Source organism: Mustelus asterias, chromosome 12, assembly GCF_964213995.1.
Source record: "Mustelus asterias chromosome 12, sMusAst1.hap1.1, whole genome shotgun sequence".
Classification (NCBI taxonomy): Eukaryota; Metazoa; Chordata; class Chondrichthyes; order Carcharhiniformes; family Triakidae; genus Mustelus; species Mustelus asterias.
The window spans coordinates 40952457-40977608 of NC_135812.1; the positions used below are offsets into that span (position 1 = coordinate 40952457).

Consider the following 25152-nt stretch of genomic DNA (forward strand, 5'->3'; position numbering starts at 1 on the left):
TCTCACCCTACTCGGACCTGTTCCTGCTAGGCTAAAAATTGAGACTGGGCGGGGAGAGGCCCTTAAGTGTTCATTAAGTGCCCAGTTAAGGGCCTTAATAGGTATATGGGGGGAGTTTCCGCCCTGAACCCCCGCCTCCCCTCTCAACCGTGAAGCTGCATCTGGGTTGGGGCAGATGGAATCCCAGGAGGAATGCCGTCCATTCAATTTTATGCTCTACCCGCCCTGGCCTCAGAAACGGTCCTGGGAGGTCAGCAAAATTCTGCCTCGGTGCTGAGTTAGCTGATCAGATCAGGGACTCAGACCCAGTCAAAAAGTCCTTTATTACATTCTGTCTAGGTTCACAAATAATGACAACTTGATTAAGGTACTGGATGATGCTCAGTATCCATGAATTATTACTCAAGAGCTTCAAGAGAGGAGAGAAGGAGAGACGTTTGAAAAAATGAAAGAATAATCATGAGACAAGTTAATACACAGTAGGACACAAAATTAAACTCATGTAGTGAAACATTCTTGACAGTTAACATGTTAATTTCATTTGTTAACAGGATAAAAAGACACTCTAGTTATACTGGTATCATCATTTGCTAATAGAAACACAAATCTTTAATTTTTGAACCATGGATAATAATGAGATTAATGTATTCTGAAGGCTAAGTGAAGTATCTGAGGCTGGAAATTACTGCTATTGGTATTAGTGAATAACACTTAACCAATGACAAGACAATGTGAAACTTCATTCTTTTTTTGCTGTTGTTTGTGATGCGACTGTGCCTATAAGAAGTGTATTTTAATCACGTTCTCTGCAGTTTGTAAGCAACCCTGTTTTTTTGTTATTGGCACCATGAGGTCTGCAGTGGCATCTTTTATTGTTATTAGAATTATATAATAGGCTTTTTGCTTAGTTTTAACCTGGGCCTAATGTCCAGAGTTTTATGACTCTTTGAATTGTTGGGAGAAGAATGATTGACAGGTCAGGTGGGAAGAGTTCTTTACTTACAGTTTTGGCTGCTGGCTAGTTAGAAATCGTTGGACTCCAGACTGAAAAGCAGTATTTCTGTGACTCTCCCTGGTATTAGAAATTGTGCTGGCTAGTTAGAAGCAGTCTTTCTTACTTTTCTAGAGTGAAAACTTTGCTATTGTCGGTTTGCTAGCTAGAGGCAAGCAGTGGCACTATCTCAACCCCGAAGTGCTGGGAATTCCAGAAAAGAGAAGTCAGAGTTTCAGTTCTCCATTGAAAGGACTAATTCATAGCAGGTGGTGCAGAGCATTAAAATCCAGCATCACGTGAGCATTCTTATTTTCTGTGCTAAACCTGGGACAGATGTATGTTTGTAAGAAGGTTTGTTTGGTTGGATCAGTATTCGGAGCTGTTAAGGTTTACACAATATCATGGTTGTTTTTTTGTCTTGTTTGTAATTGGTAAATGTTATTGCTAATTTTTTTTCTATGTGTTCACTGTATTCTTAAATAAACTTTGATAAAATCTCCCTAGTGGGTAGTTTGAATCATATCTGGAGTGAAACATCTCATGCTTACCCGTGCCAAAACTCAATGTGCGAAACTTATGATCTGGGCTGACTTCATAAAACACTTTGGAGTTTCTGACCTGGATTATAACAGGTTGAGTATCCAATGGCATCTGATCTGCTATTAATTAGAGTTGCCCTTATGCATCTAGGTTTCTAAATTTTTTACATGGCAAGTTACTGCAAGTACAAGCTGATAACTATGCGGCAAAGGTTGTCTTATTGCGTGGGTGGGAATTTCCGGTCTGGGGCGTGCACAGCGTGCACAGCCAAAAAATCCCACCCTATTTTTCTGTAACTAATCAGATTGAAGGAACTGCAAAAGAACTAAGGACATATTAATTGGAATGAGTGATTTTAATGATATAGAAGGAGAAACAGGGAGGAAAAGAAAAATTGGATTGAGAGAGAAAAAGATAAGGAAAAAAATTAAAAAGTCATCTCTTTATGATTTTTAAATCTTCAACAACAGTTGATACCTGAGAAAATGAGACACTACACTTGTAGACGTTTAACCAAGCATCTATCACCTGAAGTTGCTGTACCAGTACACTTAAATAACAATGAGCACTAATACACCTCACAACAGGAAAACTGCCATTAGCTCACTTGAAATAAATAAGAACATAAGAAATAGGAGCAGGAGTAGGCCATCTAGCCCCTCGAGCCTGCCCCGCCATTCAATAAGATCATGGCTGATCTGAAATGGATCAGTTCCACTTCCCCGCATGATCCCTATAACCCCTAATTCCCTTACCGATCAGGAATCCATCTATCCGTGATTTAAACATATTCAACGAGGTAGCCTCCACCACTTCAGTGGGCAGAGAATTCCAGAGATTCACCACCCTCTGAGAGAAGAAGTTCCTCCTCAACTCTGTCCTAAACTGACCCCCCTTTATTTTGAGGCTGTGCCCTCTAGTTCTAGTTTCCTTTCGAAGTGGAAAGAATCTCTCCACCTCTACCCTATCCAGCCCCTTCATTATCTTATAGGTCTCTATAAGATCCCCCCTCAGCCTTCTAAATTCCAACGAATACAAACCCAATCTGCTCAGTCTCTCCTCATAATCAACACTCCTCATCTCTGGTATCAACCTGGTGAACCTTCTCTGCACTCCCTCCAAGGCCAATATATCCTTCCGCAAATAAGGGGACCAATACTGCACACAGTATTCCAGCTGCGGCCTCACCAATGCCCTGTACAGATGCAGCAATACATCTCTGCTTTTATATTCTATCCCCCTTGCGATATAGGCCAACATCCCATTTGCCTTCTTGATCACCTGTTGCACCTGCAGACTGGGTTTTTGCGTCTCATGCACAAGGACCCCCAGGTCCCTCTGCACAGCAGCATGTTGTAATTTCTTTCCATTTAGATAATAATCCAATTTGCTATTATTTCTTCCAAAGTGAATAACCTCGCATTTGTCAACGTTATACTCCATCTGCCAGATCCTTGCCCACTCACTCAGCCTGTCCAAATCTCTCTGCAGACCTTCTACGTCCTCCACACGATTCACTTTTCCACTTACCTTTGTGTCGTCTGCAAACTTTGTTACCCTACACTCAGTCCCCTCCTCCAGATCGTCTATATAAATGGTAAATAGTTGAGGCCCCAGTACCGATCCCTGCGGCACGCCACTAGTTACCATCTGCCAACCAGAAAAGCACCCATTGATTCCGACTCTCTGCTTCCTGTCGGATAGCCAATCCCCAATCCACGCTAACACCCTACCCCCAACTCCGTGTGACCCAATCTTCTTCAGCAACCTTTTGTGAGGCACCTTATCAAACGCCTTTTGGAAATCCAAAAACACCGCATCCACCGGTTCCCCTCCGTCAACCGCACTAGTCACATCTTCATAAAAATCCAACAAGTTCGTCAAGCACGACTTTCCCCTCATGAATCCATGCTGCGTCTGCTTAATCGAACCATTCTTATCCAGATGGCCTGCTATTTCTTCTTTAATGATGAATTCCAGCATTTTCCCAACTACAGACGTTAAGCTAACCGGCCTGTAGTTACCTGCCTTTTGTCTATTTCCTTTTTTAAACAGCGGCGTAACATTAGCTGTTTTCCAGTCCGCCGGCACTACCCCAGAATCCAACGAATTTTGATAAATAACCACTAACGCATCCACTATTACCTCTGACATTTCTTTCAGTACCCTGGGATGCATTCCATCCGGGCCCGGGGACTTGTCCACCTTCAGTCCTGTTAGTCTACCAAGCACTGCCTCCCTGGTAACATTAATTGTATTGAGTACCTCCTCCTACCAACCCTCTATTGTTAATATTCGGTAAACTATTTGTGTCTTCCACCGTGAAGACCGACACAAAAAACTTATTTAAAGTTTCAGCCATTTCCTCATTTCCCACTATTAAATCCCCCCTCTCGTCCTCCAAGGGTCCAACATTCACTCTTGCCACTCTATTCCTTTTTATACATTTGTAAAAGCTTTTACTATCATTTTTTATATTTAGAGCTAGCCTAGCTTCATAACCTAAGAAATAAAGGAATGTTTTTTGAAACAGTGAATGTGGAAACGTTCCCTTGTCCACTACTTTAATTAACAGTGATTTCTACTGTTGTATAATTCTAATTATAAAATGTTTAATGGCGCTTTTAAACATGTTAGGCCAGATTTTAAATTCCTGGCCCACTGGGAGGAGTGGGGGTTGCATGTGGAGGAAAATACATATTAAGTGCAGCACATCTATCAGTATCTTTATCCTAGTCACTGCATTTGTATATTATTTTCAGGTTACTCAAACAATTAGCTTGAACAGGCAACATGGTGACATGCATGGGTTGAGTTCAACTTAACTATTTAAAGGAACTATGCAAAATGAAATCTGATGATTCTGGAGTTGGGAGAAGAACCAAGTGACATTAGATAAAACTGCTAATGCTGGAATCTGAAACAAAAACAGAAAATGTTGAAAAATCTCAGCAGATCTGACAGCATCTGTGGAGAGAGAACAGAGCTAACATTTCGAGTCTGGAGGAGTCTATGATGAAGAATCACCCAGACTTGAAATGTTAGCTCTGTTCTCTCTCCACAAATGATGTCAGACCTGCTGAGATTTTCCAGCATTTTCTGTTTTTGTTACAACAAAGTGACAGATTAGATGAGGCATCTTCAAAGATACTTCATTTTAATGGTGCCTGCCTAGATGTGATGTTGGCAGCTGTAAGGGCCCACAAAAATTACTGTTCCCCACTGACAGGAAGGAGAGGCCTGCCAGCGAAGTCAAGAAGGGTATACATGAGGTCAGCAGGTGTGCAGTGCTATGCCTTTGGATACACTGTTGATATCTATTTAATGACCCAAGCAGGATAGGAAAAATTAATACTGTGGCACATTCAGCTAAATCCTGTTGACTTGATGTCAACAGTGAGTGCAATATGATCATGGAAATGATCAGTTGAAACATTCTTACATTGACAGCTCTAATGTATGTTTTTAATATCCGCAAGGGTCTTCAAATGTCCTACAAGAGGTTATGCCAGGACTTTTGCAGGATTCACATAGATCATGCACCAACTCAGATATTCACGTTTTGGTAGACCAGTAAGGCTGATAGTTGAATTTTCACCTGGTGACTCACACATCACAGGTCAGCAAGAGCAGATGATGAAGACAGGGACAGCAATGGAGAGTCCATGTTGGCAGGTGCAGGACACTTCAAGCTATACCTAGCTGGAAGTAGATGTTCAACTGTGGGGGCCATCGACAATAAGGATTCTTGTGGAGCAGCGGCAGAATGTGTGACACAAGGCAGGTGTTCCAGTCACACTGTTCTCACTTGCAGGAAGATTGAAAGAGTCTATCTCAAGGATGAGTAGCACGAAGTTGTAGGCCTTTGCAATGATGTCTTCTTCCATGGAAGAGTAGCCATCTAAATGGAGCATCAAACGTGACAATTAAATGAGTGCATGCAAGCTCTCACCACATTATAATACCCTAGTCTTGGCCATTTATCTTTCAGCAGATTTGCAGCATCAAGATCTCCAACAGATTAATTTCAGGGAAGTGTGGGTGGACCATGAAAGGGATGGTGTTGAAAGGGGACATGGAAGTGGGGAACTGTTTAAAAGCACTTCCAGCTTTCACCCTTCTCCTCAGGCAGTGTCCCAGATGCCATCTTATGTCACATGACCATTCTGGCGATCCTGGCTCCTGTGTACTGAAGGGTGACTCCAGATCTGACCAGATACCATAAGTGCACCTTTAGCACTCTGATAGTTTGCTCAGAGGTGCAGCTATTTGTCATAAGTCTTTCATCATATTGCACCTGGGCTTCATTGGCTGGCTTTCTCATAGGTGCTGAGTGCCATGTCTCCGAGCAGACAACTGGTAAGTCTTTTTTGAAGTGTGTAAAGAGGGTAGACTGCCATATGATGAAAACATCAGAGCATCTGCCTAGGAATTCTGTAAGCACCTCTATCATCTTTAGTTGACACACCAACTGCAAGTTGATGGAGTGGAAGCCCTTATGGTTTGTGAATTCTGCTACGTGCTCTGGAGATGCCTTATCTGGAACATGCATATAGTTCAGTGCAAAGCCAGCGAAGAACCACAAACCTAAGCGCCAGGTCACTTTGACCTCTTATAAAAGTAACCTCAGTGTAAACAAAACCTTTCACACAAGTGGCTGAGAGATTTCAGTAACTATTGGCATATTTCCTGATAAGCCCTCTCAATTAATGCTCTATTTTGGTCTTGCTTTCACTGGCAACCTACGGATAACATCTTTGTCAATCTCTCCTTCGCTCCGACCTATCCCAGATCTTCTATTTTGCTCCACCTTCTGCAGCCCACTCTCCCACCATATAATCCACACATTTCCACCCTCTTCAGTTCTGAAGAAGAGGCATACACACTTGAAACGTTAACTCTGTTTCTCCCTCCGTAGATGTTACCAGACCTCCTGAGGTTATCCAGTATTTGCTGTTTTTATTTCAGATTTGCAGCATTTCACCTTTATTCTCAACGGGCTCAGTTCCTCTATTTTAACCCTCAATTCCACCCAAACTCATGGTGCTCCTGCAATGTAAAATTCCAATGAAATGGCAGGAAATAATCCAGCCTCTCGGCTATAAACATTCTTTCATGGAGAATGAAGTTAGCTTCAGATTAAGTTGATAGGATGAAGTAGCAGAAAATATGATGAGTTCAGGTCAACTGCAGTTCAAGACAGTGTTTTAGGATCACTGGCTTTAATCAGTCTGTACAATGAATGTGGAGTCAATCTCAGTAAGTTATGAACTGCTTACTCTCTTTCATCAAATTGCCAGTCAGTATCACTTAATCAGCTGACTCCTGATATAGTATAATTGTATGTTGGTGAAATATTTAGAGATTTTTCACTATTACATTGTAATGGCACCATAGACAGTTTATAGTTAAGTGTTTGAAGTTTATTTTTCACAAGAAGAGAAAATTCTTGGTGATCAAAATATTTCTTCTGACCTTATGTTTTGAGACTTCAGCCAAAACATGTAGGTGCAATATTTTTCAAAATAAGCTGAGAATATGGCATCTGCTTGGCTGAAATGGTTGCAGGTCAGATGGCTGCAAATTGAAATATAGCTGATTAATAAATAGACAATTAAGGCATTGCCAACCAAATGGGCACCCTCCAGTCCATCATACAGAATGCTAAGAAATACTTAATGATTATTTCTAATTTTTGCATCAGTGCAAAAGCCTCATAACTTGTGACTGCTGTAGACATGTTAGCTATCACAGTTGTTCAGAGAGAAAAGAGGCCTGGAACTGCGCCACTGGTGAAGTGTTTAGTTTGCTCAATGGATACACTGCTTCTCTCTCAGAACCTTAAAATAAAAGGAAAGCATTAGAGCCTTAATGCTTGCACGGGACTTGGATGTGGTTGCAGTGACGGAGACTTGTTTAAAAGAAGGACAGGACTGGCAGCTGAATATTCCAGGGTATGAGTGTTTTAGGCGAGACAGAGGAGGGACGAGGAGAGGTGGGGGAGTAGCAATGCTGGTTAGGGAGCATATTACAGCGGTACAGAGGGTGGACGATATTGAAGGGTCAGGTAACAAGTCACTGTGGATGGAGCTCAGAAACAGGAAGGGCGCAGTCACTATGCTGGGGGTATACTACAGGCCTCCCAACAGCCCACGGGAAGTTGAGGAATGGATATGTAAGGAGATTCTGGACGGGTGCAGAAAAAATAGGGTTGTTGTAGTGGGAGATTTTAATTTCCCTCGCATAGACTGGAAATCGCTTAGGGCTGGGGGCCTGGACGGGGAAGAATTTATAAAATGCATACAGGAAGGTTCTTTGGAACAATATGTTGACAGTCCAACTAGAGAGGGGGCTATACTGGACCTAGTACTGGGGAATGAGCCCGGTCAGGTCATCAAAGTTGCAGTAGGGGAACATGTGGCAAATAGTGACCACAATTCTGTAAACTTTAGGATAGTAATGGAAAAAGATGAGTGTTGTCCTATGGGTAAGGTACTGAATTGGGGGAAAGCTAACTACAGCCAGATTAGGCAGGATTTGGTGGCTGTTGATTGGGAGAGGCTGTTCGAGGGTAAATCCACATCTGGCATGTGGGAGTCTTTTAAGGAGCAGTTGATAGGACTGCAGGACAGGCATGTGCCTGTAAAGAGGAAGGATAGGAAAGGTAGGATTCGAGAGCCGTGGATAACCAGTGAAATTGTGGGTCTAATCAAAAGGAAAAAAGAGGCATACATGAGGTCCAGGCAGCTAAAAACAGATGGAGCATTGGAGGAATACAGAGGAAGTAGAAAAGAACTCAAACAGGGACTTAGAAGGGCAAAAAGGGGTCACGAAATGTCCTTGGCAGACAGGATTAAGGCGAATCCTAAGGCATTTTACACATACGTTAGGAACAAGAGGGTTGTTAGGGAAAGAATCGGACCTCTCAGGGACAAAGGAGGGGAATTATGCTTAGAACCAAAGGAAGTAGGTGGGATCCTAAACGAATACTTTGCATCAGTATTCACAAAGGAGAGGGACACGTTGACTGGTATTATCTCAGAGAGATGTGTTGACCGGTTAGAAAAAATCTCAATTACAAGGGAGGAAGTGTTAGGTTTTTTAGGAAACATTAAGACAGACAAATCCCCAGGGCCGGATGGCATCTATCCTAGATTCCTCAGGGAGGCGAGAGATGCAATTGCTGGGCCTCTAACAGAAATCTTTGCCTCTTCACTGGACACAGGTGAGGTCCCAGAGGATTGGAGGATAGCAAATGAGGTCCCGTTATTTAAGAAGGGTAGCAAGGATAACCCGATAATTATAGGCCGGTGAGCTTGACGTCCGTGGTAGGGAAGTTGTTGGAGAAGATTCTTAGAGATAGGATATATGCGCATTTAGAACTGAATAATCTCATTAGCGATAGACAGCATGTTTTTTTACGAGGGAGGTCATGTCTCACAAATTTGGTTGAGTTTTTTGAGGAGGTGACAAAAACGATTGACGAGGGAAGGGCCGTGGATTTTGGTAAAGCATTTGACAAGGTCCCTCATGGCAGGCTGGTGCAAAAGGTTAAATCTCACAGGATAAAAGGTGAGCTAGCTAGGTGGGTGGAGAACTGGCTTAGCCATAGAAGACAGAGGGTAGCAGTGGAGGGGTCTTTTTCCGGTTGGAGGTCTGTGACTAGTGGTGTTCCGCAGAGCTCTGTACTGGGACCTCTGCTGTTTGTGATATATATAAATGATTTGGAGGAAGATGTAACTGGTGTGATCAGTAAGTTTGCGGACGACACGAAGATTGCTGGAGTTGCGGATAGTGATGAACATTGTCAGAGAATACAGCAGGATATAGATAGGCTGGAACATTGGGCAGAGAAATGGCAAATGGAATTTATTCCAGATAAATGCGAAGTGATACATTTCGGTAGATCTAATGTAAGGGGGAACTATACAATAAATGGCAGAACCATCAGGAGTATGGACCCACAGAGGGACCTGGGTGTACAAGTACACAGATCCTTAAAGGTGGCAGCACAGGTGGAGAGGGTGGTGAAGTTGGCATATGGCATGCTTGCCTTTATTGGACGGGGCATAAAATATAAAAGTTGGTGTATGATGTTGCAGCTGTATAGAATGATGGTTAGGCCACATTTGGAATACTGCGTCCAGTTCTGGTCGCCACACTACCAGAAGGACGTTGAGGCTTTGGAGAGAGTACAGAGAAGGTTTACCAGGATGTTGCCTGGTATGGAGGGTCTTAGCTATGAGGAGAGATTGGGTAAACTGGGGGTGTTCTCCCTGGAAAGACGGAGGATGAGGGGCGACCTAATAGAGGTGTATAAAATTATGAAGGGCATAGATACGTGAACAGTGGGAAGCTTTTTCCCAGGTCGGAGGTGACGAACACAAGGGGTCACGGGTTCAAGGTGAGGGGTGCAAGGTTCAACACTGATGTCAGGGGGACGTATTTTACACAGAGGGTGGTGGGGGCCTGGAATGCACTGCCAAGCAAGGTGATTGAGGCGGACACGCTGGGATCGTTTAAGACTTATCTAGATAGCCACATGAACAGACTGGGAATAGAGGGATACAAAAGAATGGTCTAGTGGGCACATGAGCGGCACAGGCTTGGAGGGCCGAAGGGCCTGTTCTTGTGCTGTATTGTTCTTTGTTCTTTGTTCAGAGTTTCATCTTAGCAAAATATTTATTCCTCCTTCATTAAAAAGTAATAAGCTAAAAATCTGAGTGATATTAGCAGAAGCTTAACAAATTCAAATGACATTCTTCTATCCTCTTACATATCAGTTGTATCAATCATTTATTTAAAATGGATTACTGCTTTTGTTAGGAGGAATATTGTATGATAGTATAAAACATTCACCTTTCTATTATCACCAACTATGGTAATAATGATGAATGGTCTAATGACACAACTTACTTGTAGATTCTGACCTTATATAGTTCCACAATATAGTTCCACTCTATCGTGAGTGGACTTTCAAAGGTGACATTTCTTTTGCTCTGGAGTCAACGGTCTGGAGTGTAATTCAAATCACTGTCGGCAGACTTGGTTAGTGTAGGTCCATTAACTATAAAAGCTTTGATTGGCATCCCCCCAATCCACAATTTCCAAGGAATTAAATAGAATGTTACAAAACAGAAACAGACCATTTGACCTATCAGATCTATGTTGATGTTTATGCTCCACATGTGCCTCCTCTAACAATCAGATAATCATATCATCTTACTTACCTAGCTTTCTCTTAATTGTATCTGTGCTATTTTTTTTAAGTATTTCTTGTGGTAGTGAGTTCCACATTCTTTGGGTAAAAAAAGTTTCTCCTAAAGTCTTTACTACATTAATTTCATACTACTTTGTGCATATAGGGCCTGATTTAACCATTTTCATTCTAAGTGCTGAATCTGGGCGTAATTCAGATCTGACTTGGAAATCTGCTTTCAGGCGCCTTCTCACGCACTCAGCTTGAAAGAAAAATCGCAGGTCCCATTCGCACTGTGGGCGGGGCTTAGCGCACCTGAAACGATCGGAGCTCTGAACTGCACATGCGCAGTTAGAAAAAAAATTGAAAAAGTGCGCCCGTGTCAGATCGCTCCCAGGCCGCAGAAAGTGGAGAAAGCGGAACGGGAGTGAAAAGCGGGAGCGATGGCCCCCACTGTCCATCACTGTCCCCCTTACCAACCCCCCCCCCCCCCCCGCTACCCAGACCGATCGCGACTCCCTGCCCCTTCCCCCCCCCCACCGATCGCCCGCAGAGTGGCAGCGGATCCCCCTGCCCCCCCCCCCTCCCCCAGAGATCTATCTGCCCCCCCCCCCCCCCACCACCAGTGAGCGATCGGGCCTTACCCCCCACCAGAGATAAATCTTACCCTCCGCCCCCAGAGAATAATCTGGCCTCACTCCCCCCCCCCCCTCCCCCGCAGAGAACGATTTGGCCTCACTCCGCCCCCCATCCCCCGGGAACGATCTGGCCTCACTTTCCCCCCTCCCCCAGAGGAACATCTGACCCGCCTCCTCCTCCCTCCCCACCAGACAACGATCAGCCCCGCCCACCACCAGACAATGATTGGCCCTCCCCGTCCCCCCCCACCACCAGACAACGATCAGGCCTCGCGCTCCCCACTAGAGATACATCTGACCCGCCTCCTCCTCCTCCCGCCTCCCAACCAGACAACGATCTGGCCTCACTCCCCTCCCCCCCCCCCCCCCCCCCCGACCAAAGAACGATCTGACCCCGCTCCCCTCCCCACCATTGATCAGAGTCAGAGAGCCGTTGGAAGCTCTGAACTCGTTCTTCAGCAGCTGGAGCGCCCGATTCAGACTTTTATTCAGCAGGTTCATTTCGGCGCGATTCCGGATCGGCGAACGCGGCGGTAAAGGGGGAAATGCTGATAAAGTTGGGCGGGCAGTTCATTAATTCAATTGAAATACATGCAAAGATATTTAAATCGCCGTTGCGCCCGTTTCAGGCGCGAAGCGGATTGTGGCCATTCCCGGGTTTCGATAAAGTGGCTATCTGCGCGGACGCGGATCACGTTAATGGCCTCACACCCGACTTTACCACGTTTTCGTGTCCCAAAACGGGCGCGACGCAATGGTAAAATCGGGTCCATAGCCTCTGGTTTATGACTGCCCCACAATTGAAATGTATTCTTTACCACTATGTTATTGACCTCTTTAAAGATCAGCTCTCATTTTCCTCCTTTCTAGTGAAAAGAGTCGCAGCCTGTTAATCTTTCTCATTTTGAAAACCTACATTTTTATGCAGATATGTGTGGAATGTTTTTCATTGAAAGTCCTCACCCCACTGCCAGTGGGTGATCAGATATATTAGGGAAGAAAGTTATGCCTTTCTAGATGTTGCACAGTAATTTCATGCAGTTTATAAGTAATTTGTTATCTCCTGACTTCTCATCTTTAGAATATTTTAATATTTCAAATCAGGTGGATGTGAGTATCCATTTGATAACTTTAAGGCTAAACATTAAAAGTCCTCCATGAGAAGACACCAAGCCTCTCTACAGCATATGGTTCATCTTACACATGCCATCAAACTCTTCATCTCGCAGTAACACATTCTGGGAAAAGGCAAAAACAAATCAATCAATTTATGAAAAAAAACTTGAGAGCCTTCTATTGATAAACAAGTGGCTTGTGCCACAGGCCCCATCAAGCCATCTTCTTCAATAGCAGTCTTCTCCATCCTTTTTGGGTGGAGCACATTTCAATTTTTTCTCACTCAAGGGGCTAATGATCAAATTTCCGTAAAATAAGATTAAATATGAAATTAAACGCACATTTCAAAAATATTAATGTCAAAGTAATAAATTTCAAAAAAGAATAATTGATAAAAATGCGCCCAATTGCAGAGTTAACTGATAAAACCTTCTGGTGTTTTTGTCTTTTTTGCTTAAGAGGCAGACCAAGAGAGCTAGATTCCAGTGTCAGCAGGAAAGGGGTTCGGATCAAGCCTTAGCTAAAGAGTTTTGGTTAACCAGAGCATCAATCTCTGGTAGCCCGTATTCCATGCTGGCCTCAGCAGAATGTTGGAGGTGGATGCCTTCCATCCTGGATTTTCCTCCTCTCCCAGCATTCTTTGTGGGTAGGTTTTTGGGCCGAGAGGACAGGGAAGGCCTGGTGTGTGTTTTCGACTCACCCAACCACCAGCCGTTCCCAGGCCTACCCAACCACCAGCCACTCCATGGACCCCCCCAACCTCCTCCCAATTGCTGGACACATGTTTCTTCCTATTTCTTTCACCCTGCTTACTACTCCTCTCCCAAATCCTTGCTTATTTTTTTCATTCTCCCACTTTTCCTGTTGCCTGCCGCTTGCTCCGCCATTTTGACCCTGCAGGAGTTGCCTGTACAGTAGGGCATGCACTCTGAAAACAAAGGAGCAGCCAATAATCTTCACAATATTCACTGCTCGTCGAATCAGAGCCTGATTTTGTTGCAAATTTGCCGCTGATGGCTTGTCAGCAAGCCTATCAGCCATAAATGTGGATGTGAATCAATCTTTGATTGCACAACAGGGGTAAGTCATGGCAGGAGAGCTTAAAGCTCCTTGTGATCCACGTGAAAGCCGGGAGCATTTCCAGTGCTAAGGGGCCATCATGTGTGCAGGAAATGTCTTCAGTTGCAGCTCCTGGAAGCCTGACCTTTGGAGCTGGAGTGGCAGTTGGGGACACAGTGGAGCACCCGTGAGGCAGAGAGTATCATGGATAGCAGGTGTAGAGAGTTGGTCATACTACAGGCTCAGACTCCAAAGGCAGGAAGGGAATGGGTAACCACCAGGCAGAGCAAGGGGACTAGACAGGCAGTGCAGGAATTTCCTGTGGCCATCTCCTGAAAAGCAGATACGCTGCTTTGGATACTGTTGTAAGGGGAATAGATAGGTGTTTCTGTGGCCACAAATGAGACTCCAGGATGGTATGCTGTCTCCCTGGTGCTGAGGTCAAGGATGTTTCGGAGCAATTGCAGAGCATTCTGAAGAGGGAGGATGGACAGCCAGTCATCGTGGTACATATTGGTACAAATGACATAGATAAAAAATGGGATGAGGTCCTAAAAGCAGAATATAGGGAGTTAGGAATTAAGTTGAAAAGTAGGACCTCAAAGGTGGCAATTTAAGGTTTACTACCAGTGCCACGTGCTAGTCAGAGTAGAAATAGCACAATATATCGGATGAATACATGGCTGAAGCGATGGTTTGAGGGGGAGGGTTTCAGATTTCTGGGACATTGGAACCTGTTCTGGAGAAAGTGAATCCTGTTCAAGCCTGACGAATCACACCTAGGCAAGACTGGCATTGATGTCCGAGACCAGGGATTTGCTAGAGTGGTAGCGAGGGTTTAATCTATTATGGTGGGGGATGGGAACCTATGCAATGAGTCAGAGGAGGGGAAATCAAGGACAAAAACAAAAGACAGTAAGGGGAATAAGAAAAGTGGCAGGCAGAGAAATCAAGGGCCAGAACCAAACAGCACCATAATGAAAAATAGTGACAATGGGACAAGTAATGTTAAAAAGACAAGCTTAAAGGCTTTGTGCATTAACAAGTGGAGTATTCGGAATAAGGTGGATAAATTAATCATGCAAATAAATGTAAACGGGTATGATATGGTCAGGATTATGGATACATGGCTGCAGGGTAACCAGGTGTTAAGCCTCTCAGTTGCAGTCCAGGGATAAAAGATGATGCAAGTCCAGCTTCTTCACAAACTCACTTTATTCGCTTTACAACTTCATGTACACACTCAACAACCAGTGCTACCTGTAATCCCTTTATATATCCCAGTGAGTGCTATTAAATAATTAACATTCAAATTAGGTCTGAAGTGGAAGATTCCAGTTAACACTTTCCTAACACCAGGAACTGAACATCAGTATTTTAGGAAGGACAGACAAAAAGGAACAGGCTCTGGAGTTCCATTACTGGTTAAATAGGGTATTAACGCAATAGTGAGGAAAGATATTAGCTCCAATGATGTGGAACCTATTGGTAGAGATGAGAAACACTGAGGGGAAAAAATTGTTAGTGAGGATTGTATATAGACCTCCAAACTGTAGTGGTGATGTTGGGAATGGTATTAAAGAGGAAACTAGAGATATATGTGATAAACATCTGTAATTATGGGTGATTTTAATCTGCATATAGATTGGGCAAATCAAATTAGTAACAATACCACAGAGGAAGAATTCATGGAGTGGATATGGGATGGTTTTCTGGACGAATATCTTGAGCCAACTAAAGAAGAGGCTATCCTAGACTGCATTTCGTGTAATGAAAAAGGAATAATTGGCAATCTTATTGTACAAGAACCCTTGGTGATAGCGACCGTAATAATTCTTCATCAAGATGGAGATTGCAGTTGATTCTGAGACTAGGGCCCTGAAGCTTAGCAAAGGAAACTACAACGGTATGAGGCATATGTTAGAAATTATGGATTCGGAAATGTTACTTAAAGGAATGATGGTAGGTAGGCATTGGCAAACATTCAAAAAACGCATGAGTGAACTGCAGCAATTGTTCCTTCTCCCCTCCACCTTCACCCCATTTCTATTTATTTTATTTTATTTCTTTTTATCTCATTCATCCATTTTTATCACCCTTCATTCTCACTTCCATTTTTCCACTTCTCCATTCTTGCTCTTCATCTTGCCCCGCAATTCCACCGCCCCCCCCCCCCCCCCCCCCCCCACCTCCCTTTCAGGGCAACTGCCATATTCCTCACGTAGTCCCTTAACAAAATGTACCTCTGTTCTGCCATTCACATATTCTGATCATTTAGTGGACACTGTTAGCATCTTTCTCAGCCTTCTTCATCAATTTACATTTCCTTTGTCCAATTACAGCCCCTCCTCCCTCCCCACCACCCTCATAGTATATATCTTGTCTGATTTTCCTTGCTCTTAGCTCTGATGAAGGGTCATCCAGACTTGAAACATTGGCTCTATTCTCTCTCTACAGATGCTGTCAGACCTGCTGAGATTTTCCAGCATTTTCTGTTTGTGTTTCAGATTCCAGATCCGCCTTGATACTTATTCCTGTCTGGCACAAAAGTAAAATGGGAAAAATGGCCAAACCATGGCTTACTAAGGAAATTAGATAGTATTAGATCCAAGGAAAAGACATACAAATTGGCCAGAAAGAACAACTAACTGAAGGATTGGGAAAAACTCCTTTCAGCAAAGGAGAACCAAGGGATTGATTAGAAAAGGGAAAATAGAGTTTAAGAGTGAGCTTGTGGTGAACATAAAACTGACTGTAAAAGTTTAAATAGGAATGTGAAGAGAAAAAGATTGATGAAGACAAATGTCCCTTACAGTCAGAAGCTGGGGAATTTATAATGGGGAACAAAGAAATGGGTGACCAACTAAATACACACTTCACAAAGGGGTGTGAGCTGTGAGGAGGATGCAGAGATGCTTCAGTGTGATATGGATAAGCTGAATGAGTGGGCAAATACATGGCACTTGCAGTATAATGTGGATAAATTTGAGGTTAGGACCAGGACTCATAGTCTAAGGATACAAGGTAAACCTTTTAGGACTGAGGTGAAATTTCTTCACCCAGAGAGTGATAAGCCTGTGGAATTTGCTACCACAGAAAACAGTTGAGGTCAAAACATTGTATGTTTTCCAGAAGAAGTTGGATTTCACTCTTGGGTTGAAAGGAATCAAACAATATGTGGAGGGAGGTAGGATCAGGCTATTTAGTTGGATGATCAGCCATGATCAGAATGAATGGCAAAGCAGGCAAGAAGGAACAAATGGCCTCCTGTTCCTATTTTCTATGTTTCTATAATCCTTGCAGATCTTTCAGTCATTTTATCTGCATTGAAAATTGAGTCCGTAGGCTGGATACAGAATCTTCGGGGGCCGGATTGGAGCCCACAGACGGAGCGATGACAAACCTATAGCTTGTAATGGCATCTACTTGTTGAGATTCCTTTTTAACACTTATCGTGAATCCAGACTTACCATACATACTGACAACTTGTCCCAGAGACTTGTGGCCCTTAACTTGATCCTCCGCTTACATAACTTGTACTGATGTCATCTGATTTGCAGAGTTCAATAGAATGCAGAGATTGTAAACATTCTGGTTCATCCTGAGGTCATAGCTAGGGAGGGAGATAGTATCATTGGCCGGGGATCATATTTGTGATATAGACCAAAGGAAATAACTTCATATTCCCAATAGTCAATTAGAGATTTTGTCTCATCCAGGACTAGGTAAAAGCAGTTTGAGGCAGTTGACAGATCAAAAGAGGTGACATTGAAGTAAAACTAGATAACATAAGAATATATCTGGGATCCAAAACTGTATTTTTCGATGATATTGCAAATATAAATGAGAAATAGGAAAGGGCCAAAGAGAAATCCTTGGAGGATTCCAGAGGTAACAATGTAGAAGCAGAAAGAGAAACCATTGCAGGAGATACTCCTGCTATGACTAAATATGTAAGAATTAAACAAGAACCCCTCAGCTGGACAATGGAATAGAGTTGGTGAGTGGTGTGGCTAACCATGTCAAAGGCTGAGCTCAATCAAGGAGGAAGAATAATGTACCATATCGCAGTCAGATAGACTATTGCTTCTTATTAGCAAAAGCATCAGTATTGATCAAAGCAGCTGATTCTTGGTTTACAGAAAATTGTAATCTTCCAAATTTCAGCCTCAATTCCAACCTTATAACACATAGCATTATGTGTATCATGAAGTTAAAAAGAATATGTTTTCAAAAATGCAAGTTGACGCACAAATCAGGATTTTTGCTAAAGCTCTGTAAGTAAAGGAATCTGACTAGCTTAACATGCCTTTTTCACTGACACCATGCCAATTCCACTGGACTGGAAGTATGAAAAAGGCTTGCAATGATAAAGGGTACAGCTCTCAAGACAAACATTTGTTAATTCAGTCTTCTTGTTGCATGTGAATCTCACTCTTATTGCATATCTTATAAACTGATATTCTGTGTAATTATTCATACTGTTGAATATTATAATGGGAAATATAAATAAAGTAGAATCACAAAGACTTCTGCTCACGATATTCACAGAATAAATTGAAAGTTTTCTGCCTCATCATATTTTAAGTGGTTTTAGAATTTAATAAATTCTCCAGGGCAAGTTCATTTTAGAACACAAAGCTAAATAGCCAACTTTTTATATCCTTATTTGCTTCCATTGGTAAACATGGAAGCCAGTTTAACTTCTTAAATCCAAGGCCTGAATATTTTGCCCATCTAGTGCGTGCACTCAGCAGGCCTGGAAGCAGATGTGAAATATGTTCCCGGCCGCAGCTGGTCCTGGAGTGCAATTTCACGCAGGGTAGCCAATTAACAGCCATCCAGTGTGAAACGCGCTCTGTGAAAGGTTGTGCACTGCCAGGGAAGACGGGCACCGTGAATAGGGAGGGTGAAAGCTGGCATTTCCAATGTACTTCTTCAGGAAGACAGCCACTGCGGTATTGTCTCAGGGAGCTACTGACACCACAGAATACAAGCATGATATTGGAGTCACAGTTTTTATATGGCTGGTCCAGTTAAGTATCTGGTCCATGGTCACCCCTCAGGTTGTTGATAGTCGAAGATTCAGCAAAGGTAATGACATTGAATGTCAAGGGGAGATGTTTAGGTTCTCTTATGTTGGAGATGGTCATTGCCTGCTGCTTGTGCGATGTAAATGTTACTTGCCATTTAGCAGCTTAAAACTGAATTTTCTCTTGCTTCATGTGGTGCAGACTGCTTCCATATCTGAGAGGTTATAAATGGTACTGAACACTGCAATTTTCAATGAACATACCCAATTCTTACTCTATTATGGCGAGATAATTGATGAAACGGTTGAAGATTGTTGGATGAAGAACACTGAGGAATTCCTGCAGTGATGTCCTGGGACTGAGATCATTGGTCTCCACAACCATCAACATCTTCCTTTGTGCTAGTTATGCTTCCAGCCACTGCAGAGTTTTCTCCTGACTTCAATTCCATTAGTGCTCCTTGATGCTATACTGTCAAGGATGTTGAACTAATATCTGTCCTCTCTCGGAGACATAGAAGATCCCATTGCACAATTTCAACGAAGAACAGGGAAGCTATCCATGGTGCTCTAGTTAATTTTATCCCTCAATCAACATTAGCAAAACAGATTATCTGGTCATTATCACATTGTTGTTAATGGGAGCTTGTTGTACTCAAATTGGCTGCCACAATTCTACATTACAATATTGTGTTGTCAGGAGACTGGGATGGATCATCAGCTTCACCCTGACTTTTGCATTCACATACTGGGCTCTGTCATCATTGTGGATAGGGGTGTTCATGAAGCTTTCTTCTCCTTTTAATTGTTCAATTATACACCAGACTGTGCGGCAGACCTGCAAACTTTGACCTGATATGTTAATCTCATGGTTGTGGGAACACTGAGCTCTGTCTATAGCGTGCTGCTTCTGATGTTTAACATGTATGTAGTCTTGTGTTGTATAGCTTCACTAGGTTGACATCTCATTTTTAGATAAGCTTGGTGCTACTTCTAGCATTCCCTTCTACATTCCTCATTGAACCAGTGTTGATCCCTTAATGGTAAGGGATAATGATACTGGTAGCGTGAGGAATATACCAAACTATAAGGTTACAGATGCAAAATAGTGCTGTTTCTGATGATGGCCCACAGTGGTTCATGGATGCCCAGTTTTGAATCAATCCCACTTAGCACAAAGGATGATGTCACACAACATGTTGGAGGGTATTCCCAATGTGAAGTCAGGACATCGTCTACACATGGATTTGAGGTGGTCATTCCTACCAATATTGTCTTAGACAGATGCATCTGCGACAGGAAAATTGGTGAGGATAAGGCCAAGTAGGTTTTTCCCACGTGCTGGTCCTCTTGCCAGCTGCTGCAGGCAGCTATGTCAGGCAGCTATGTCCTTTAAGCCTCAGCCAACCTGTAGCAGTAGTAGCATTACCAAGCTACTAATGGTGACAGACATTGAAGTTTCCCACCCAGTGTACATTCTGCAACCCTCAATACTTCCTCTAGTGATGTTCTCTGGGATTATTATTAATTATAATTTTTTTCTTCTTTTAATAGGAAGCTATCCTGAGCACATGGATTTTCTACAGTGACAATACAGCGGTACCACTGACTCTCTATGATGTTAAAGACTACAACCTGACAGTTACCACGCTAAATGATAAAGTAGTCTCTTCTACTCAGGATTCTGTCTGGTCTCTGATAATAGCAGAAGGTGAAGGGTCCGGTGAATTTATCAAGGTTGAACTGGGGATCTGTGAACCATGTAAGAAGACCAACCGCAAGAGCTTGCTGTTTGTAACTTTGGTCAATGTGAAAGTTCACTTTGGTTCTGATGATGACTCAGAGGAAGATCTAGAAAATACTGGTGAGGATTATGCACCTGATGGAGTTAGACTTGAAGATAACCCATTTGGACATAAACCGAAAGAGAAGGGCCAATTTGACTTCAATTCAGATACTTCAACTGGTGACCGTGAAGAAAGTGTTATACGGAAGGTTAGCACAACAGCAAAGTCAGCTGTGGAAGAAAGGACTGACTCAAGAGTGGAACCAGGCAGGGGCACCGATGGCATGCAGGATAGTGGAGTGCCTTTTGATAACACAAGGGTGTCCAACATGCCTCTTGATATTGATATCACAGATCTGCCTAAGGATCTTGCAGATCATGATGACGAATATGCCCCCACATCAAGGGGTCTGACTGATTTGGAAATTGGAATGTATGCACTATTAGGGGTCTTCTGCCTCGCCATTTTGGTTTTTCTAATAAACTGCATTGTCTTTGTTCTTAAGTACAGGCACAAACGCATTCCCCCAGAGGGCCAAGCAAGCATGGACCATTCACATCACTGGGTATTTCTAGGCAATGGACAACCCCTTCGTACCCAGGCTGACCTCTCACCCCAGCCTGAAAGTCCTGGCAACCCTTTAGAAAACATCCAGACTTGCTGCCACAGTGACCATCAGAGTAGCGGCAGCTCACAGACAAGTGTGCAAAGTCAAGTGCACAGCAGAGCAGATGGTTCATCCGGGGGCTCAGTAAGGGAGCACAGCGAGGATCCGCTGCATTCACCCACCTCCAAACGCAAGAGAGTTAAATTTACCACTTTCACCACACTGCCATCAGAGGATCTTGGTCTGACCTACAATTGCATCCCTATAGCCGATGAGGAAGACATTGAGTGGGTCTGCCAGGATATGGGGCTCAGAGACCCAGAGGAACTACACAGCTATATTCAGAGAATAAAGGAGATTGCCTAGACTGTTGCTGCTTTTCCTTTGGTGCATTTATATTTACCAGAAATTTGTCACATGTACAGTTTTTGTTTGACCCACAGTAGGAGGCTGCAATGCGTGGAGATCCACTGAACAGAAAAGCACCATAACATAATGCTTGCGGTCAATTGGCCATTATAAGGCTGCATTAAACATAATATTTGCAGTGAGAAGCTGATCAAACACTGAAAAGATTATACTCTACTGGAAATGGTATTAACAAATTACAGTTTGCAGGAGGCCAAATCTCTTCTCAACATAAAAATGACTAGTATAGCACAGAAGCATACTGTTCACAGTTAGTTAAAGTATGCTGGGATTGCTTTGTGCAGGTGACAGTAAAATGAGACAGCATCAAGATCATATGTGAAAATACTTATTTTCACTTCGACTCTAATAGTCTGCAAACTACAGCGAATCACATACAATGCACAGTGATGGATTGGTTTAAAAGAGCGCAAAACAAAACTTGCAGCTAGATTTGAAAGAACAGATGTGATAAACCTGCTTCAATTGGGTTGACCACTGAATCACGCTGATTGCTTTAGTCAAAACTGGTACTGAAACTAAGTGGCAAATATTGAATTTTAATCACAATTTGAGTCCATGGTCAGTTCTGTACCTTGATGATGTCTGTTCCATTCAAGTTTAGGTTCCATTTTATTTGCAGTTATGGAAGCTGTTGAAGCAAGTGCATGACACAAATTGCAGTAACTGCTGGTTGGAGGAAAGCTGATACATAAGTGATTATTCAAAGTGATGAAAAGGATAAGTTTCTCTGTTTATGAAAAACAAGTAATGTTATATAGCTCTCAGTGAACTGTGACAGCACGAACCTATGAACAGTATATGTCATCGTTGGCCTCATTACATATTCATTTTAATTTAATATGTATACTTACAATGCAATTTATTGGAAATGCAGGAGCAGAATTATTCATTGATGCAAGCTTTCTTAAACCACCATAGTAGGAATCAATTGTGTTCAATTGTAATACAATATTTTTAATTTGCTGCAACTGGGAACCTATAATTTTATCTGCAAAACATTAATAACAAGGGCAGTCTAAAAATTAAGAGTTCTGGAAGGATTCTTGATAACTGGTTGGGTAAATGAGAAACTGCATCAAATCAACATGATTCATTGACAGAAAATAAACCCCAAATATCATTGACCATTGTAAATAATAATTGAAGAATAATTTGGCTCAAATTGGTCATTAAAGTTTGGGATGTGTGCATGCTTGTGGTGCTGAATAGATCTTTCTAATCAGTCAAACTCTTAAAAGAACTAATCTGGACACACCAGTGTAATAGAATGTGTTGACTAATCCACCAGGCCTCATGCGAAAGGCAACTACATTGAAAGAGGATTATCAAGATTTGACAGATTAATGACAGAGTAAAGCATCTTCACTGTGCATCTACTAATTGCCAAATCCCCTGAAATCTGGTGTGAGCAACTATTTAACAGGAGTTTAAACAACTATAGAACCCTGATAGTAGGAGTGAGTTAGATTTATTTCATGCTTATGATTTATTATATTTAGATTTCTATATAACCAACATATACCAACTATGAATGAAACTATTAATATAACATCTGATTCAGTCTTGCTGCTGTTACTTTTTTTTATTCATTCACGGGATGTGGGCATCACTGGCTGGGCCAGCATTTATTGCCCATCCCTAATTGCCCTTGAACTGAGTTTCATTTCAGAGGAGTGATTAAGAGTCAACCACATTGCTGTGGATCTGGAGTCACAGATAGGCCAGATTAGGTGAGGACAGCTTTAATGAACCAGATGGGCTTTTACAACAATTAGCAATGGTTTCATGGTCATCATTGGCCTTTTAATTCCAGATTTTTACTTAATTGAAATTTCACCATCTGCTGTGGTGAGAGTTGAACCCAGGTCCCCAGAGCATTCCCCTGGGACTCTGGATTACTAGTTCACTGACAATATCACTTCCCCTATCGTCTTTGAGAGTACCATATCCAGCTTGTAAACCAGTGCGTGCTACTGATGGTTGAAGTATTTTTGAACTTTCAGTCAGAGTCCCTGGATGTTTTACTTTTTACTTCAGAAACTATACAAAAATATCTATATTAGAGATTTCTGTTTCTATGCTTGGTTTCCCATGAGACTTCCTGTTCATTAAAGGTTAGCAAACTCACAAGCAAAAAATCCTGTCCTCTGCTATTTAAAAATGCACCTCGTAAATACCAACTGAACACTCAGCCTAGAGTAATTTAGTAACGCAAATGAAGTGAAAGAGGGTATATCTTAATTTTCACACAGTCCTGTCAATTTTAGAACATGGAACATACAGTCTTTTGGCAAACATGTACAGTTAATGCATGCCTTCTTCTCAATTATTACATTATGTCCAATATTGAAGTAAAAGTATTGCTTGAATTTTGCTTCGGTAATTACTCTGCCAAAACTGATAGAAACTTTGAAGAGTAGCTTGAAGAGCAACATGCTCCAAATAACATGAAAATTCCGAAGTTGAATCATGAGCCGATGCTCCTCCATAGGATGCACTACATAGGTTCATACAGATTGCAGTAACGATTTGCTGAAAACTTCCACCTTGGCATTGCCTCGCTGTACATGACTTTGAAAAAGGTGCACCTTTTGAATGACGGGTAACTGGGTTTTTAACGGCATACTAACGTCATAATTACTGCTAAGCATACTCACTGGCCTGGAAAGCTAGGTTTATATTTATGGAATATCAAATTACTCCATAATAATGAAAACAAATCTCCATTTTAACTTTGGATTTGCTGTATGTGAGAATATTTCAACGCAATTAGTACCTTGCATGCTGAAATCACTGCTGCTTCATGCCAAGACTTTGCTTTGACTTGGCACCAGATTTAAATTGCTAGTGGGCAAAGTGGAAAATCCTGCCACAGAAATTGCTACATCTTTGTGTGTAGCTTTCTTTGAGGTCAGCGGTGAGTGTCTTCGCCACTTATCACAAAATCTGGGCTTTTATTTCAATCTTTGGACCGTCATCCTGAAGTTGTATCAAAAAGGCATTACAAGAGTTTTGTAACAGTGAAAACATTGTTGCTCTGACAATTCTTCCTCAGAAATTATGCAGAATATGAAAAATGGAATACAACAATCTAGAATGCAGCTGATGTGTTCTCTGGACATGGTCTTCTGACATTGTACCCCTGTGCCCACCAACCTCCACACACTCCCAGAATTTCTCACTTGTTGTCAGAGCTACCTGCTGTCTTGGCCTCATTCTCTGTCCCATTCCTAAAGCTTTGCCATCTTGTTAAGTTTCCACCCTGCCTTTAAAAACTTCCAGAAACCCTACCTTTTGACTGTGCCTTTGACTGATTTTTCTAAATCCTCTATCTGCCTCTCTGCTCTGCGAAGCGTCTTGGGAGGTTTGGCTACATTAAATGCAATTTTTCAGTTATTGTTCTTGAGATTGTAAGATTTCAAGGTTTGTGTAAGAGCACACTATGTAATTTTGTTAATCATTGTTGAGAATATGGAGAGACTAGCAAAATCATAGGTGTGTTTATAAAGGCTTGGTTTCTGATTTTTCTGCAACTAGTGAACAAAGGAAATTTCACCCATGGTGATTGAGGAAGCAGGATTGAAGTTTAAAATTGTAAGGAAAATAATAAAATTAAAATAGAAATCTACATCCAGAAATTACCATTGTTGATATTAATGAACAAACATGCTTTAATATTGAAGTGTTTCACATGGATTGATGCCTGATAAAAGATAACAAATAGTCATCCTTAAGTGTCATCAAATAT

The 25152-nt window shown here is 42.2% G+C and overlaps 1 protein-coding gene across 1 annotated transcript in view; it reads left to right on the top strand.

Annotated features, from left to right (window-relative positions):
• tmem132e (transmembrane protein 132E) overlaps nt 1–23970 on the top strand; it is a 735345-nt gene extending 711375 nt beyond the window's left edge. The window contains exons 11-12 of the mRNA XM_078226016.1: nt 20133–20442; nt 20557–23970. Of these exons, the coding sequence (XP_078082142.1) occupies nt 20133–20442; nt 20557–21338 (1092 nt within the window). The 3' untranslated portion in view covers nt 21339–23970. The remainder of the gene's footprint in view (nt 1–20132; nt 20443–20556) is intronic.
• The last annotated feature ends 1182 nt before the right edge of the window (nt 23971–25152 follow it).